This window comes from Megalops cyprinoides, chromosome 25 (assembly GCF_013368585.1).
Source record: "Megalops cyprinoides isolate fMegCyp1 chromosome 25, fMegCyp1.pri, whole genome shotgun sequence".
Taxonomy (NCBI): Eukaryota; Metazoa; Chordata; class Actinopteri; order Elopiformes; family Megalopidae; genus Megalops; species Megalops cyprinoides.
In genome coordinates, this window is record NC_050607.1 from 4559195 (window position 1) to 4578526 (window position 19332).

General features: G+C 42.5%; 1 protein-coding gene across 3 annotated transcripts in view; it reads right to left on the reverse strand.

Annotated features, from left to right (window-relative positions):
• Positions 1-16652, reverse strand: part of kcnc2 (potassium voltage-gated channel, Shaw-related subfamily, member 2) — a 58090-nt gene extending 41438 nt beyond the window's left edge. For all 3 annotated transcript variants that reach the window (XM_036520095.1, XM_036520094.1, XM_036520093.1), the window contains exon 1: positions 15193-16652. In XM_036520095.1, coding sequence (XP_036375988.1) covers positions 15193-15753 — 561 coding nt within the window. In that variant the 5' untranslated portion in view covers positions 15754-16652. The remainder of the gene's footprint in view (positions 1-15192) is intronic.
• Positions 16653-19332: the final 2680 nt, after the last annotated feature.

Sequence of the window (19332 nt, forward strand, 5' to 3'; positions counted from 1 at the left end):
CTTATCACACCGTCAGATTTTAATTACAGCGTGATTCAGCGGAGCACGAACCTTCACGCTCCAGAAAGGTGAACTGTTTACCTGAATTCATCTGATTCAGCATCAGCGTGACAGCGATATCTTTTCAGACCTGATAGCCTCGGTCGCTCAGATAAGACTGGCAGAGAGACCGCCTTTGCCCCTTTGTTTTTCCTGTGGTGAGATTAAACTTTGAGGGCTCGTGATGTTAGTGATGAAGGAGGCTGGAGATATTTCAGTATGTGCTTTAGAACTGAATCCTATTTCGTTTTCCCAGCTCCTAAAAGTTACCTTACAAAATGACTTATCTCTCACCAGTTTTCACCGATTGATTAGTAAATCCTGAGAGCTGAGAGCCATAGAAAATGAAGAAGATTGAGAGCATGACAGTCATTTATTTATACGTGTGTATGGAATGAAGAATAATCTTTTCATGTGCATATTGATCCAAAAGGCCTACAGTTAGTGAATATATCTCATTATCAAAACTATTTAACACAAATATAACTCCAAAATAATATCTATATATACAAAATTAATGACAGACCAAAAAATATAGGTTGACTGATTTATCATTTTAATCATATATTATTGTAGCCAGCAAAAAAAGGCCATTGTAATGCTACTGCACATAAATTTGAGCTTCAAGAAGAGACAATGTTCTTCTACTACTTTGTACTAAGACGTCTTAGTGGGTACATATATTGATGTAGGACTGGCCAGCAATGTCAGGACAGCTCTAAACACTAAATAAAAGAGCTAAATAAAAATTCAATTTCTGAATTGCTTTAAGCAATTTGAGATCCAGCCTCCCAAGCTTAAAAATCATGCAAGCTTCTGCAAGGGAGGTTTAACAGTGTAATGAACAGGCCGTGTGGTCAGTCCTAAAATGGCTCCATGATACAGGGCCAGCGTCCCTCACTTTGATGGATGGGCACTGGCTTTCCTGGAGCTAGACTCGGTGGTACTGCACCGGATTACGCCCCAGAGAAGAGGCTCCTCGTGGCAGCTTTCCAAAAACCATCTCACCCTCAGAAACCCTGCCTTCCCTACTTTCTGGGGATGCTAAAAATACCCTTCCCTACCTGTGAACATAATTGGAGATTACCGTGCCTTTAAGATCGGGACTCTACATTTTTAAAACCTCCCCTCCATATTTACTTTGAAAATACCCGTGACGTGAGAAACGGCGTAAGCCAGATAGCATTAGTGCTCGGGCACACTTTCGTTAAGATAAATCCTCTCACATGCCGAAGAATATCTCGCACAACAGGGCTTTGAATAAAAGCTGTGAATTTTTTTAGAGTCAATCACCCCCAAAAGCGGCAATATTTTCCACTCGAGTAAAATTCAAATGATGCTCTTTAAACAAACTTAGCCTGTGGAGCAATAGCAATGATGACATCAAACCGGTCAAACAAAAAATGTAAGATATATCATCTGATTGTTGATTGTTGATTGAAAATAATGTTTCTGAGGGATGTGAGACACTCAGGTCTTGATACAGGTTAGAATATTGATCATGAAAGGTCAAAAGCCTAAATGACTTAATAAATTGTATGCTGCTGAACCTACTCACATCTTTTTCTTTGAATCCATTATGATGAACAATATTACACATACAACTAAACACAGATTCCCGTGACAGCGCAGTTCTGGCTCATACTTGACTAAAGCATTCATGTCTTGAAGAACAGTTTCCCACAGTTTCAGAATTTTCTTCATTCCTTTTCAGAACAGCTTTAAATGGTGGGTAGTGCCAAAGAATTTGTGGTCAACTGTCACTTCTACCATGGAGAATCCATCATTCTATTTATATAAGCCCATTTAAGTTCCAAGCAATTTTAATGCTTTTTTTAATGGATGGATTTAATGGAATCAAAAAATAGCACTTCTGTTTTCACAGATGTTGCTGGCAATGTAGATTAACTGGCTAACAAAGTCAAATCAGACTAAATTATATCAGAGGTACCTACTCTCTACCTCGCATAATTATTTACAAGCTAATTTACAACTGTCCTATGATCACAGCATTTAAATGGCATTTTTAATGACGGTAAATGTTTGTGCAGCAGGCCAATGTCAATTGGGATATCTCGTGCTGTGTTTGCTACGACAAGCATTGTCATCTCACGCTCAGGGATGAGCTGTGCACGACCTGTGCAACACCAGGCATAAGTAAAAAGGCTTTACTTTTTGTTTTCGAAAACATTCAGCAGATATTCGGAAGAACGCCCATCTTCTCTCATGTGCACAGTTTGAGCTTGGACCCAAAAAAAAAAGATTTCTCCTGATAAAACCCCTGAAGTGGTGAGGCTTACCTCTGCTGCACGCACAGCTCAGAATCTGCCTTTGTCTCCCCACATTTGCCCCTTGGCATGCCTCCTCCACAGGTTTTCTGCATTTACACAGGGCTTTCACTGCGTAGCCCGGCAGAGGAACACTGTCTGTCTGTGTGGGCGTAAATTACCATCTCGTATTAACAATTTACAAATCTGTCCCCCCTGGACGCTCTTCAAGGGCATCTGTGGCACAGGAAGGGGAATGCTATTTGAGAAAAAGCCAATGCTGTTCTGCCTTGATTTAAATCAGCAATATTATGCCTTCATCTTGCGCGCTTTCTTTACCCTTTGCTTTTGACATCAGCAGACTACACATAAAGCAAACTCCCTTCGTAGGAATCATATTGTCTAAACGGGTCTCAGTTTTAAACTGATTTATCTGAAAAAAAAACTTGCATATGTATATATACTGTCATGGATAAGCGCTACAGTCAATCATCAGTAATTACCTGCACCCCAAGGACAAGGAATTTTGCCCGGACTGTTTGAATGTCCCAATCAAAGGTGCGCAGTTATAAAATTTTGCCACTAGAGGTCAAAGCTGATAGGAGAAGAGTTGTCTCTGATGCAATCTCTGATTTCAAGTGAACTTGTGCGTGAACCATAGTAAAAAATGTTGTTAAAAAGGGGGTGTGAAGGGGGGGGGGGGGGGGGGGGGGGGGGGGGGGGGGATGCTGCTGTGTAATTAAGTACATCAAGTACAAAAGTAGCAAGATTTCCCTGGCTGCTCGTATTTGTTAATGCTCTAATTTCGCTCGATACCGACTGATGTTCAGAGAGCCCTGACGTTCCCCTTCAAAGATCTAAGCTGAAAGGTTGCTGCAGGCCAGGGCCAGAGTGGTCACATGACTCTGTGCCAGGAAGCCGAACACGTCGGCCCATTTAACAGGAAGAAGAGCAACCGTAAGGGGGAATGAAAGTGTGACTGTGATGTCACCACAGGAGACCTCATTCAGTCACGTATATCAGAGGATAACAGCTGTGCTCCCTGGCGCCCCCCAAACTGCTATCAAGGCCGGCGATCAGTGTTACGGCCATGTTGTTGACTGTATGTGTCATCGCCGTTTCAGTCAGGTCGTCTTTGAGATAACGCAGTCAATGTCAAACGCGTGTGCCGTTATCAAACACGGACATCCTGCTGCAACACACACCACAAATGCATCTGAAAAAGACTGAGGAAAAATTACAATAACTTAATAATCGAAGCAGTTCCTGAAAGGCAAGAGAAAGCAAGACCACCAAGCTTACAGCGTACAACAGCCAAGTCTACAGCCAACTGTTCTGACCACTACATCCGTGTCTTATATCCTCTGCACTTTGGTCAGATTCTAGTAGTTTCTGGAGCCTTTACCATGTCATACTCCTGTAACATGTATTTATTCATCTTTGTCAACACTATTACAGTCTCTATGGCCTACTTTCATTGCTTTCTGTCTCTCTTTGTAAGGGTTTGTGAATAACAGACAGTTAGAGAGGCTGTAAGCTTTGATCCAGCAATAAAGCCCTACCCTCCCCTTAAACTACTTAGCCAGGGTTGAAATGTCAGGCAGGCTAAATTCATCTATAATGTAGATGGCAAGATTACACCGTGATTTACAAAAGAAGAGGATGGCACAATTATAACACCATATTTCCCGTGAGCTTTCCGCTTCATCCATGACCTTATCACCCTAATCATCCTCAGGGCTCCTCGGGGCAGTAAGCCAAGCAATAAACGCTAAATGATTCTACGTTACATTATTTATTTGCCTCACAGACAAATCGCTACACATACATTCTAAATGTTACCTATTTATACTTGCTGGATCTGTACTGATGCAACTTAATAAGCTGGTGCATAGACACAACAGCAGTGCCCTGCCCAGTATGTGAACTTATGACATCCCAGTTACAAATCTGTTTCACAGATCACAACTCCTTATTGCTTGAAGTAGTATCAGCCACTCAGATATAATACTAGTTCCCATGAAATGCCACAACAAACAATTTGGCATGTCATATTGAGACAATTTGTGACAGGCTGTCATGTTTTTTTTTTTTTCTTCCATTATTAGAAAAATAATTAGCGAAATCTGTTGTATCTGTCTTTATGACCGCTTCAGCAAATGCAACAAATAGTTTAGTTTAACCCCTCAAGCACATGAGGAGCACTGTCTGATTGTCGGGTCAATGTTTTATCACAGCACAGGTGATCTTCAAATCCCACCTTTTCGCCAGCTCTCCTACCACTCAGTTTGCACCAGCTGACAGTAGAAGTGCACAAACCTTCAAGGTATTGTACTTCCACAGAAGGAACCTGAGTTTATTTCACGGGGAAGGGTAGGGTTCTGCTCAGATACACTACTGTTTTGTGTTACTCTCTCCAAATATGCTAGTCATCTCTTATCAACACACACCACTTATGCTTCCTTAAAATTATTCCACCTGTTTGCATTTAAGGTTGTTTTATATTATTTTTATATGTTTATGTGTAAATATTCATGTGTGCGCACACATATATCTTCAACTAAATTCCTGTTTTTGAGCAAAAAAAAAAAATGTGCCCAGCCCAGTAATGGAGGAAAGCTTCATTTTGAACATGTCATTGCATCGATCGTATTTGAAAAATACTCCAGTTGTTTGGACATGACTCATAGGTAACTCATCCATTTATCAAGGAAAAAATATCTGATTGGTCAATTTACATAACCCATGCCACCTTCCCTTTTCAATTTAAATTGGGCTGAACTGGACTGTACAAAGATAAAGAAAAAAAAACAAGAAAAGACAGGACTCCAAAAACTAACTATTTAACTATTCTATCAAGCAGAATATCAAGTAGAATATTACACAGATATCACACCATTATTAAACCATTACTGAAACTGTGCCAGCTATGAAATGCATTGTGTGCGATATTGATCGACATTAAATTTTAAAAGTACAGACTTCAACAGGGTAAGCTCTTCGGTCATTGGAAAGACTTTTATTTCAGTCCGCAGTTCTGTGATTACAGTGTATAAACCGACTCTGGCTGCTACCCTGTTATTCCCACAACAACTGTCTTTTTCAGGCCAGTGCGCTTCCAGAGGTGGACACTTATGTTCCATGAACAACAATGCAGGTTGTGATTGAGCACCAGGCTGGCCCAGACACTATAATCTATCCCTCCCTCTCTCAATGTGCAGGACTGTGCAGGATCTCAATTTTGTGTGTGTGTGTGTGTGTGTGTGTGTGTGTGTGTGTGTGTGGCTGACAAACTTGCACTGAAGAGCCCCACCCACATGTCACAACCAGAGGGAATCTCTAGAACTCCTGTCCCTTTCTTTGCCCTCCGAGACATCTGAGAAAATCTAATATGATTTTATCGCAGGCGAATCCACAGAAGTGACTGCCAGCTACAAACCCCCCCATGCTCCTTTCAACAGCATGCTCTTTTGCACAAAGCGCTGTGCACACACATGCATTAGACACGGGAAAAGAGGGGATGAAGTATGGCTTCGGGAACAGCCTTTGAGCAAACTTTACGCAGACCGTTGAAGACTGAATGAGGAAGAGGAGAACTCACCCCCGACCTCCTCCACCCGAATTCGTTCTATCACGATTTCCGCCGGCTGAAAGCACTGGAGCGCAAAACGCACTCAAGCTTGCCTCTTGGAGGCAGCTGTCAGGAGAAGACATGCGAAGCAGGAAGGAACTTGCTGCCTCCGGGCATGGGACACACGCTTTTCGAAGATCTGCCTAATGGGGGCAGCACCCGATCCAGAGCACTGCGCACCATAATGCATGCAACCAGAGAACTGGCCCAGACTGCTACGATGCACTTAACAAAACAGGTTCCTGCCCCAAAGGCTCGCCTGTGGTCCGTGGAGGACCGGTCTAAACCGGCCTTCTTCATCAAATGCAGCTGGAAGGCACAAGCACTCCACAAGGCTGAACAAAATTAAGGGACCAGAATGAAAGAGGTGAAGCAACTCCATGTGGCCTGGCAGGAGAAAGTCTCCATTATCTCTTATAGCTGTTGGAGTGGGGATGGAGGGGGTGAATGTCAGATTTTAGGTTCTGTTTACTGGAGGGGCTGCTAAATCTGCGGTGGGAGGTCCTGTGAGTAACAGCTCTTAAAAACAAAGCCCTCATATCCTAGAATACCTGAACACAGCCACTCCCTCAGTGACAAACCTGAAAACCTAGAGAGAAGACAAGCACTAAGCATATCTCCACGCAGAAGCTAACGTCCAAGGTGAATGAATCTGCGTGAAATGGCAAAAACGTTTACGCTGCGTTACGCAAGAGTCTGTACGTTCATTCAGGCAAAACCACTTTTTTCCTCATTCTCATGTGGTATATGATATAGAACAGAGTGTAATTTGCTGCCTTCTCCAATTGCTTTACATTCTCAAATTACTGCCCGTTAGAGGAAATTACTAAAAAAAACATCCCTGCCTATTTCAGTTACGCAGACCTGAGATGACCCCTGCACAAAACACATAATGAAGTGTGCGAGTGGGCCAGCCCCCTCTGTATCTCCCAATCCCCCAGGCATAAGTCTGAGACTCTGCACTTCACAAATGTAGATCCAGCCCACAGACAATCAGGAACACCTAAAAGGTGCCATTTTAAATGCATTAAATCACGTCCAGACTTGACAGCACACATCCCTTATATGTGTTTTCTGACAGTTCCCAGCTAGCAGATGCCAGAAAGGAGTAAAGGTCATATTTAGATGGGGGCCTTGCTGGCACGAGACAGGCCTTACAAGACGAACAGTTCACCCGTTATCTATTGCATGATTTCTGCACCAATAGTTACCCCATGGCTGACATTCAGTTATGACTACTGGACATATCCAGTCAACCATGTCAGTGTGCTTCACACGAATGTTTGGTAATGTGATGTTGGCCATCAGGAGAACCCCTCAGAACATCATCATCCCTGAGTGCAGTCAACCTTACATAGGCCCTGGCTCTGATGTTTTTAATTAATTACCATTGTAAGGCTGAATCTGAGTCCTAATGAAAGGACGAGAATACAATTAAGGAAATACATTTTATACGGACTCTCAATTTACACCTGATGTCCTGTTGGTTTATACGTAGAGGTAATTATTCACTGTGTATAGACTGTGATAATAACCAGCAAGGAAGGCCTTCATGCAGCCCAATTTATCTCCTCCAAATTCAAACCAATCATTTTGCCAGCTCTGAGCAGCTCAATTTTGTTTCATTCACAAGTTAAACCAGCACCACAGTCTACAGTTGCTGGGGTCACATGCTAAAAAACATTTCATTAATGTTGGCTGTTTTTTCTAAAGTCCCCACTTTGAACCCATGGAAATGATCAGTAAATGAGTTCAAAGTACAAAGCTCAGGCAAGAGGATACCCAAGCATGCAATTAGCATTTCAAAAAAAACAGCAATCTTCAGAACTGCAATGGCAACGTTTTACATTTGAAAATTAATTTCCTGTCCGCTGTTCAAATGACTGCAGCTGTCAGATGTTGAGACCAACACCTTGTCGGGATAACTAAGCAAGTGTCATTTCATTATGGCTGGATCCTTTGATATTTCTCATCTGGTCTCTGTTTGAGACTTGAATTAAATTAATTCCAACTCTACTCAATTATCAGATATGCAAATTAAAAACAGATCACATTGGTAAACTGCCACAGAGGAAATAGGTGTAGTTATCCATATATGTTCTCAACCCACAAACCTAAAAAAACAGTACAGATCGATCATTGAATATTAAGACAAGGACACAGATCATGACTGATACTCCCGTCTCTGCAAGCATCGCACTGAAGGTCTCTTAATATGAAGCAGCTCATAGACAAACCACCAGAATGAAGCTGATAACAGAAATGGGCAGAAGCAGACATTGTGATACATGGTGGAGCTAAATTATGCCAAGTTATCATCCAAAGATTACAGCACTCACCTCTAACCGATCTGATGGCAGTTTAAAAGATGAGTGAATTTACAATCACTTTTATTAATCAACTTTTAATCTAGTGCACATGTTAAAGAATCACTGTGAAATATGGCATTTTTAATAAGTTCTTTGTCCTTGGGAAGCACTCCATCTTTGAGAAGGAATGATGTATCAATAATGTAGTACCCCTCCACAAATGGTATTTCCATTAATGCTAATGCACCCAGAGTGTGCCAGCAGGACCTGCATGGCTGTCACACCAGCAAGGCCATGTGTGATCTGCGAATTCCTGGTGCACGCTTCTCACATATATCCTGCCACACGCGTAAACGTAGGTGATAAGACAGCTCTCAAATAAAAATACGGACGGGCCCATTTGGCACTAGTTCAGCTGGTTAGAGATCCAGCATGGGGGCAGGGGGGTTTCAGGAGGTGTGCATCACATTTGGCTTTTTTGTGTGTCTGCTGATTCTTTGGGGGGGTGGTGTGTCTGCGATGGGGACATCTGTTTGAGAAACGGAAGCTGCCCACACCCCTCTGTGAGAGCTCAGACAACGCAGCTGTAATTCTAATTCCCTGCAGAGAGACAAACAGACGTCAGAAAGAGAAGTCACCCAGTCTCTCTCTCCAGCGTCCGAAAGTCCAGTCAGCCCCACATCCACACCAGTTCAACGTTCCTCGCTGAAGCTGACGGCCATTAAAGTTTAACTCGGGTTTGTTTCCGACAACAGACAAAAGCTGAATCACGCTGTGAATCAAATCTCATTTGCAATGCCTCCAACTGGCACTGAGCAGCGAGTGGAAAAAGTCAATAAGCATTTACAACTGGAAACAGAAGTGGCTTTTTGGTGGATGCATTCAATTTTACATGCTTAGGCGGCTTGTCTGCAAATCTGTCTGGTGTTGATATAACTAACTGAACATTAATTCCAGGATTAGTGAGTTACTTACTGTATTGTCCCAATGCATTCTATCCTGTAATAAAATGCTGTTCTTTCCCAGAAACAACTGAAGGTTTTCTGTAAAGAATATGCCCGAAGTATTCAGATTCAAAGGGCCCAGTGTTCACACGTTCGCAAGGAAGTTCATGTCTCGAGTTTTACCATGATGCCGTTCAATCTATCAGACATCACTGTCTCTGAGCAACTCATTCTTATACATGCAGCCACAGCTCCCACATGCAGTCATGTTTGACCAACGGGGTTAAGTGATATTAAGCATTTGCAGAGCACACACCTCGGAAAAAAAAAAAAACACAGAGAGGAAAACATGCAAGAGTTTTGTGACTCCACGCAGAGGAACTCTTTTCAAAGGCCAGCTCATGCTTATGGCACTTCATCTACATAGATGAACCATGAGTATGCTGAAATGCATTAGTTGGCCATCATAGCCGCATGCTCACAATTCTCACATTTACCAAACCCGAGTCTCTCTTCTCTCCTTTTAAAAATGTTGAAAGGGAATAGCAGATGCTGCACCACATAAGTGGGAAGGGTTTTGAAGGGTTTTGAAAGGAAAGTATATTCAAGCAGGGTGACACATAAAATGAGCAAGTTGCACAAACCAAACTCACATGATTTAAGCATTGGAACACACACAGACTATGTCTTCTAAACTCAGTACAAAACCTTTGTCTTCAGTTAAATAATTTATTGAGAAAGCGTTGCAATTTAAATAATTTAGCACCAAGTTTTGCGGATCGCATGTGTTTCATTGCACAGACGAAGAGAAAAATTCAGCTGCTTTACTGAAACTCAGCAGCCCTAATTTTGATCTAAACGGTGCGTATGGAGGACGAAAGTACTATTTTCACACTGTTGTTGAAGGGGAACGTAAATTATGACCTGACTATCAAACTAAATAAACGCAGGAATGACTGATTGGTCACACTGAAATAACTGGCAGTGGTTGCAAACATCCAGTAGCGTGACACACACACTTATCCTACTCACTGCTTCTCATAAAATGCTTCCTGCTGTGCATTTGTTTTAAATCAGTTTCTTAATTAAAGCCTACACTTCTTTACACATTTTCATGTAAAAACTGAACGCATGCATTTTCCCTTGCAGCAAAGTAAACAGCAGGCACTAAAATGGACACCTAAGTTTGTTAATAAGTAGGACCAGTATGATTGTGAGGGGAAGCCCAAACCTTCAGGACCTACATTTTTATATTAAATCTTAAAGTTTTGCCTGCAAGTTTTTTGGGTGAATGTGTAAAATGATAACTGATAATTTCATTCCAAAAAAAAACAATGTTCATTCAAAGACAATACAAATCTCTCCTTGGTGGATAATATGTGTTCCAAAATTACACAGAAACATTTGTTTACACTTATAATAACAACTGTGTGTATACATCTATATATAACTGTTGCGTAGCCCCTTCAAAGCTATTACAGAGGCTTGTCGGGGTCCACAGGAGTGACCAACAAAACAATCACATCAAATATGCAGTGTTTGCAGGGTTAAGAAGTGACGTTCATGGCTGAACAAGTTCCTGAGATCAATTGGTTTCATAGACCGGGCAGCTTTCAATGACAACAGGAAAGCATGAGCGAAATGTTGCCATGACAACAAGCATAGCCTGCCGAGGTAGCATCTTTGAACGTGCAGAGACACCCAGACAGCAACCGGTTTAACCTCTTAAGTGGCAAAAAGCAGCAGCGATGTGCAATGTGCATATATGGCTGTAAAAAGCAACAGAACCAGAAAAGGAAACTCAAACATCGGATGCCAAAAAAACGAAAAAGGTTTACCATGTCAGTCCCACAGTGGATAACTACAGAAATAAAAAAAGACAGATAACAGGTTTACATTTACAATGGAGGACACAGGCAGAATTTGGAATCAGCAGAGGAAGAGCAGACTTCAATGGAAAACTCCACTGGTGCATAATTAAGCGAGGGTCTGAATAATAGCTACCCACAATGATTTCAGATTTCTTTTCTGTTACACAATGACAGAAATATGCATTCACTGGTGATGTGACACTGGATCCTTACCAGTCTGTTCAATGGGTTAAAAGGGAGCCTCTATCTAGCTCTAACCCTGAGAGAAAATCTTTTCACCACCAAATCATTTCAGTGATTGCAAGCCATCACACCCAACTGTTCAGCTCCAAAGCCGTAGACCAGGAACAAATGGATGAGCTAATTATCTGAGCCCGTCTGCATGCAAACATGACATTAATCATCAAGGACAACAAAAATTATTTCCATAATAATAACTTCCAATATTAAATACCCCCCCTCCCTACCACACACACACACGTGCGTGCACACACACACACACACACAAACCACAGAATAAATATTAAAAATGCATTCTTCTGCTGTCTGGAGACAACATCATAGTAATAACAGGCATACAGTGGTACAATAACTCCTATCGGTGTCTAGCAAAAGCATAAAAGCTACCATTTATCAGTGGGCTTAGAAGCACAAGCAAATGATTCACAAGCATCAATCAGGACATGCTGACAGATGTTAAACACCTACTGCCCACTGTAAATTCATCACTTGCATTACAACCAACCTTGCAACAATGGGAAAACCACACTGTCTGTGTAAGACACACATGAAAGCGCACTGAAAGAGAAAAGGTCATTGTCTTTGATATTTGATGGCCCTGCCATGTGACAGGACAACCAATCCTGTCGCATCAGGAGCTTACTAATGAAAGAATCACAGTATGGCACCAGGGGTAACTAAATGGACAAATGAAACAACCTCACGCAGTTTACATTTAAAAAAATGTGTTTATAACTAAAAGACACATTTCTACACATATTTATGGAGGGAAGCAAAAGCAAATTATGGCATGTGATATCTACTTGTAAAACAGTGTATGCTCTCAGTTATCCTCTGTATGCATCTTTACTTCCATCTGGTATATTTTTCTTTTTAATTATTGTTATTACTATTAGGCACAACAGTACTTTCTTGACAAAGAGTAGCTTTGTCATTTTCCTCCCTCTCGCACTTTCTCCAATACAATACCATGGTTGTGCTGGCTGGAATGCAGCTAAGAAATGATCATATTCACAAAGCTGGTAGATGGTGTGGTCACTGTGAATGTGTGAATGACATCATCACTCTGAGTTCTGAATGGGCAGCTCCTCCTTGGGGAAATCCTGTCGTCGTTTCCTGTCTTGTATGAGATCCAGCTGGAAAGTGGGAGAGTCGAGGAACAACACCAGTAAACCAGCTGACAACACACTCAAACAAAATATCAAATCTGTTTGTCCCACCTGGGCTGGACAGCCCTCCTCTGTGTGTAATGGCCCGCGCAATACTTGTCTGCTATAACATGCAGCACACTGGAGGTTTCATCTTCCTGTTCATTTTAATTCTTGGATGAAAAAAAAAAAACTTGTGCTTGTTTTAGCCCTTTCTGTATCAGTCTTCTTTCTTAAGTCTCTTGAACTGACTCCAGCAGATACTGTGTGTGTTGGGGAGGGGGGGGGGGGGGGGGGGGCATAGGGACAGCTAGAAGTAGCATTTTAGTTTCCGTATGGATAATTCCACATCATTCTACCTTAAGACCCTGTCAAAGCAGGATTAAAGATCGCTCGTTTTTTGCGAAGGATGTCTGGAGAGGAGCGCAATATCAAGCGCACGCAGAAGTACAGCCAGGAACCCAGAAATAACATGAGAAGGCTTTAGAATCAAAGAAGCAGGCAGCGCAGCCCCCCCAAATTGGATTTCCATGCTTGCCGTTCACGAGTCACGGTGAAGCACAGCATGCTACACACCCTTTCAAGAGTGCAATTTCGAACTCCCTGCTCCAGATAAGGTGGCGGGTCATTTCAACTTCTACTTGCTGTCTCTTGCTCCCGCTGTGTAGAAAGTTTTCTCACAAGACATCGACCTCGGGCCAAAGTTTGCACAATCTCCGGCAACATCGGCCTACGCCACTGCAAACTGCAAACACAAAATCCTCTGTGCGTCAGGCAAGGTCGAACTCCCCAGTCCCACCTTGTTAAAAATGTAGATTGCTGGCCGAGTCTTAGATTAGACAGCTAGAGAAACAATTAATTATTGATCACATCGACAGTAAGAGACAATGCGAGGGTGCCATTTTCTTCATTCTCACAGAGTACAATCATGGATGTTCAATCCTAGTGTAATTACTGTTAGGCTGAGTGAAGGCTGATCTGAAATCCGAGAATCCAGAAACACATTCACAAGACACAGAGAGAGAGACATCTGTCATAGCTATTCAGGGGGGTAGTGTTCACTAAATATCAAAGTGTAGCAGGTGCCAACAGCTCGTCTTAGTCATCTCAGATGGCCAATGTTAGGCCGTCTTGTTCAGGGCCAAACCTCCCAAAGCACTACGCACACACTGCCCCTGAAGAGGCTATTATTGTCTCATCCCTGGGGTGCCAGGTTTATATAGGTTGTGTATAAATAAACCCTGCTTTGAATGGGGAGGCTTGGGTGAGCAGGCTTGACAGCCCCAAAGAATGAATGGATGTCCTGAAAATAGCCAAAACCCCAACATGTTGCTGTCTGCCATTAACTGTCAATGTAAGGGCGATTTGTTTTCCCACTGCAGCTCTGAGTTCTTCAGCCTACTGGAAGACACGCTCTGGGAACAGCGGTGATCAGACACAGAGGGGAAAGTCATACCTCAGCTTTTTACGATCTCCTCTGGGGTCTGAGTGTTAATGAGGGGTGGAGCAGAGCTTCTCTGAATTAACACCTAAGAGTACAGCAATTAAATTAACTTTAGACTAACACGGGCTGACCTTGATTAATTCCAAGGGCACAGGTAACTTGTGCTTAATAACAGTGACTTATTTTTAAGTCAACTGTAAAATGTGTGTTGTCTCACCATCATTTAGTGTCATCCACCTAACTGCATAACATATTGACGTAGTTCTGTCAAAATGGACAGATTCTGGTGTATAGCAAATAACAAATATTAAATATTTCACATTGATACATACCTTGGCACGTCAGTACACCTCTACATGTTGTTGACTTAATGTCATCAACGTTACAAATAAAGAGCATTATTATTATCATTATCACTGTTATTATTACAGCTTGATAACCAGCAAAGATGAACAGCAGTAACTGATTGAGACGCAGGTCTGAATACACACAGACTGCACTGCATAAATATTTACCCTTTTCATCGTTGATTTTATTTCCAAATACCACCTAGAGTCCTTTCAAAGAAAACACCCACCCCCTTCAGCCACACCGCCTCCTCCAAAACAGGTTTCCATAACAACCTCCGTTTGAATTTCTATAAACTACTATTAATAGACGTATTACCTCAGATTAAATTTCGGAAATGAGAAGCGTCCATTAATTGCTGTGCTCGGTACGACGGTTCAACACTCAATTTAATTTCAACGTTTAACTTTCATTTTATCGAATAAAAATGCTCGTATTTTACTCATCTAACAAGTGAATTTGCGTTCGTTCCAAATATTGCATCTTGAGTTAAACGCCCTTCTGCAACCTTCCGTGTCTGTCTGGGTGGAGTAATGTCTCGCGCAGGTCTGCACATTGACTTGCATTGTTGAAATTGCAGGGGAAATCATATTAAATGTGAAATCAAAGATAATGTAAATCTCTGCTAATATATTTGCTTCCAAGAACAACAGAGAATCAAAATAAAGCCACGTTTCTGGTGCTTTGTTCTCGAGAGCATGGCTTGCGAATTGTTATTTAATAGTTAATGACACTGAATGCTTTTTGGACTTGTTCGTGTTATCTCGGCATTAACATTGACGGGGGTAGTAAAAATGTACATGAATCGAATGAATTTGATTAAGACAGAATAAAAATGAATTCCATTCCACTCTCCTGAGAAAACACGAAACAGGGGAACTTTAAATGCTTGAACCATACGCGCTCTCCACGTTTCTCCGCGTGCTTGGGAACCACAGCGGCGCGCCTTACCCTCGCGGCTCTGGAAGAATAGGGATCCTCAAATAGATTCCAAATCACTGGTTGCCACTTTTTCCAGCGACTGACATGACCGTCAGGAGACACCACGTCTTCTATGCCCAGACGTTTACTTATCTCTTCGTCCTCTCCCTCTCCATTGTCCACGTTTATCTCAAACACGTCGAGCGCTTCTTCGGCGTCTCGGTGCTGCCGGTAGGTCATCCAGCAGCATGGCTCCACGTCGGTCTCATCGATACCCCAAAAAGACAACTCTTCCTCGAAGAGAGGACCACAGACATCTGCCGGGCAGTGAAGTTTCCCGGTTCTGTAGTAGTTGAGGACATAGGCAAAAACCCCCGGGTGGCGGTCAAAAAAGTATTCGTTGTTCTTCGGGTTGTACTCGATGAAGCCAGGGACTTGTTGCAGCTGATCCAACACCGACTGGGTGTCAGCTTCGGAGGCGAGAAGAGCCAGTCGCGTGCCCGGCAGGGTCTTCAGCGTGTTCCGATACGTCTCGTGCCTGGTCCCCCCAACGTTGAGGATTATCCTCTCGTTGTCATCGATCTTGCCCATCGCTCTGGGTAAGACATGACTCGATAAAGAAGTACAGTGTATCTTAGGAGTAACGATGATCACAGGCAGTTTGGTTTCAACGAGATCAGCAGTTCAGCATACCATTCGAAATTGCCCAGACAGTCACCGGTGATTGAGGAAAACCGCTCTCCGCGAGCTCTGCCAAGCTGTCAGGCAGTCGCATCGTTGCTGGTGATATAAAGCGGGGGGAAAAGGAGCTCGCAGCTTGTCAGAGTTCCTCTCGTTTCTCCTCGTGCGAATGATCTCAGCCAGGAGCTCTTCGAGAACGTGCAGTGCTGGCTCTCCGTATCAGCCCCGCTCTTTTCTTCCCCGCTTCCCATCCGGGAAGCTTAAGTCAAAGGGAATGACAGATCCTTCTCACTACTCACATGTCACCTTTACACTCTTACCCCTTGGGCTTGGCCATCACGAGCGTCCGAATATCAAACCAACGTAATTTACGTTGGCAATTTAAAACCAGTTTATTTCCCCCCGAAACAGCGTCGACGGCACACCCTTTTCTTCCTCGTTCATTGGCATGCGTTCTTCATTCAGACACTCCGTCAGATGGGCAAATGACTTTCTGTTCGCGCTGTATTACTCAAGGTTGCAGACAAAGATTTTTTTTTTAATGAACTATTAATAGTACTTTGTTTGCTACCTGCTGCATCATAACTCAATTGCTGGTGATTTAGGGGGAATTAGATGACCTTGTATATTTATATTCTGTGCGCATTTATATTCTCAACAGGTCTGACAACGTAAACGTCAGCCTACAAATAAAAGGTTCCGCAATGTCCTATCAACCCGTTGATTATTATATTGTTACTCAAATAATATTTTGACTTCTGAGTTATTTTTGTGGAATTAGTTCTTGCACTCAAACACGTCTCTGCAGTTTCTTGACATGATGGAAATGGTGCGCCGTTAACCCTGTCCCGCCGGAGCGTGGGAGCTGTCCTTTCAGCACGCGCACACACATTTTGATTTCCGTCACACTTGACGCCCGGTCGCATTCAGCAGCAACTGAAACGCAATACGGACAGCGACAGATCCGCACGTCCCAAGAAGGCTAGGGTTCATATTCTGATCGAGAACCTTATTAGACAGTTGAGGTTTTCTTTTCTATATGACTCAATCTGAAATGTTTCCTTTGTTAACAGGCCGATAAGATGTGATCTTTATTTTAGCGAGTTAACGGCTCGCAGGATTGGCTATAAAAGGACTCACCACGGTTGGCCTGGTGATAGTGTTTCTCAAACAAATTTCCCGAGATATTTATTCCCTGGGTTCTATTCACAGTTCAAGCCGTCGTGAGCCTTAAACCCATGTGCCAACTGAAGTGTCTGCATTCGTTCTACCTCTCCAACTCGATGACATTTTAATTACAGCCTAGTGCGAAAGGTGGTAAACTCACTTGAATCGAGTATTTCCACAAAGAGATACACTTAACATTTCAATTACGATGTGTCTGAAATTGTGGGATCTCTGGGCTTCTTCACCAGAAGTACGGACCATCAAGCCTTTTTAGTCATTGTTTGAATTAATTTAAAGTGTAGATTCATTGCCCTTTATGCTTCTGTGGGTATTTTAGTGGTTAATTATTTAATCACCAGAGAAAAGGAGGGAGAAAGGCAGTTGCTATACTTATACACAATGAATTCCCTGAGGTTGTAAAAACTGCCATGCTGTGATCAAACAGTCTAATTAATCCACCGTCGTTATCTGAAAAGGGGCTAATTGTTCTTCGATTCTAATTGCCGTCTTTCAGGTACAAGAGATGAACATTTTTTTTTTAAAAAAGTGCTACTCTGACACAAGCTCTGTGGAGCAATAGTAATCACAAGGCTTCCAACGCCCACACTCAATGACACCCTGGCATAGGAATAAAACTGCATAGGTCAACAGGGGTGCAAGGGGTGCGATTCCTTGCCGCACCTGACCAGAGGAAGTCCCAGTCTCTGTGTGCGGGATGGAACTCATAGAATTTGACTGGGGGGATCCCAGCTGGATAATGATGGGAGAGGCGAATAGCCAAACCCTTCAATGTCTCACTGCCAGACATTAATAGGGTGATTCATCACCTCATAGGAAGGCAGCTCACATTACCTCCGCGGCACACCGGTTTCAGGTGCGACCCGCGGGGTTTCGCTGGCCTTTCCCATCTCTTAGGAGCTGTAGCTTTGGACTGTTTTCAGCCGACGCACACAGAAAAACCACCACAGCCATGCCATACCCATTCATTACTCTTTCTCTCTCATTTCTCAAAAACGGCCTTCTCAGACACAGCAGCAAATTGCTGATCTTTATCAAGAGATAATGGCAAATTGTTGGTCGGGAGGCAAAAGAGAGGAGAGTAACATTTCTATATGAAGATGCTATTACTGATAGAACAACATTCAGTATAACAGAGCAGCAGTGGATAAGATGGTAACCCGTTTACAGTATCGTATGTTCAGTCTCCAGTTCTAGGTGGTCAAAGAAACAGCCATTTCAGTTATCACTTCCAGGCCACACTTGATAATTACAATGCTCACAATGAGAACCACAGGGAAGGATTGCACCCAAGGTCGACTCTGCTTTGGAGCAACATATTTCTCCTGAGTTCGGCTGTGAGGCTCCGCCCAACAAGAGCTGGGGGCCATGTCGCTTCCATGCCTGAACATTTAACGGTCTGTTGCAAGAACACCTCACGTGCACAACCTGTCTTCCTGACACATCTGTAGGGGCTCCTGTTGGAGCAGCGGCTCGATTCAAGGACAAACTTAGCTGTTTATTTTGGCGATGGGGGGGTTGGACATTCTGTTTCATGCGCAGTGGCGTGCTGTGACAGTCAAAATCTGGGGTCTTCGGATGTTCATGTTCATGATCACGTTTCGCTTTATCGGGGCAGTGGCTATATCTTCCAGCCAAGTTACGATTTGGCAGGTGCCATATAAAAATGAAACAGGAACAGGAATGTCCTATTGAAACTAATGAAACAGATCTTAATATGTGGAAATAGATTTCCCAATGAAAAGGGAAGCCATCCAGAGAAGCTGGATTGCACTAGTTAGACAACTATTTGTCATATTTAAGATGTCAGTATCTAATGTGTTTATATCACTAGCATTTTGGGTATTGCTTTTACAGTCTTCAAAAAGTACCAATATTTTGATAGGTGGGAGCAGCAAGTGAAGTGATTGACTTGGTATTTTTATTCATTGAAATCACTTTTGATAAAACAGCACTCATTTTGTAATGTAAAACTGTATATACATGTTATTAGTAATCCCACAAACCCAAACACAGACACATGCATAACTGAGTACATAAAGTATAGACTGAATTTGTTTGCATATTTAGAAATTCATATTATTCATAACAGCATATTGAAAATGGGGTGTTGCGCATTACTAATTTATTTTTACATTCGATAAACATTCTTGGTCATTTCTGTGACTGTGTTGAACACTCGTCTATTTTTAGAACATGAGGCATGAGGAGAAAAACACAGCTTCCAAAATACAATTAACTGTATTGGCTATTAATCAACACTACATGTGGGAACTCAGGAGTAATAATTATTATTAATTATAT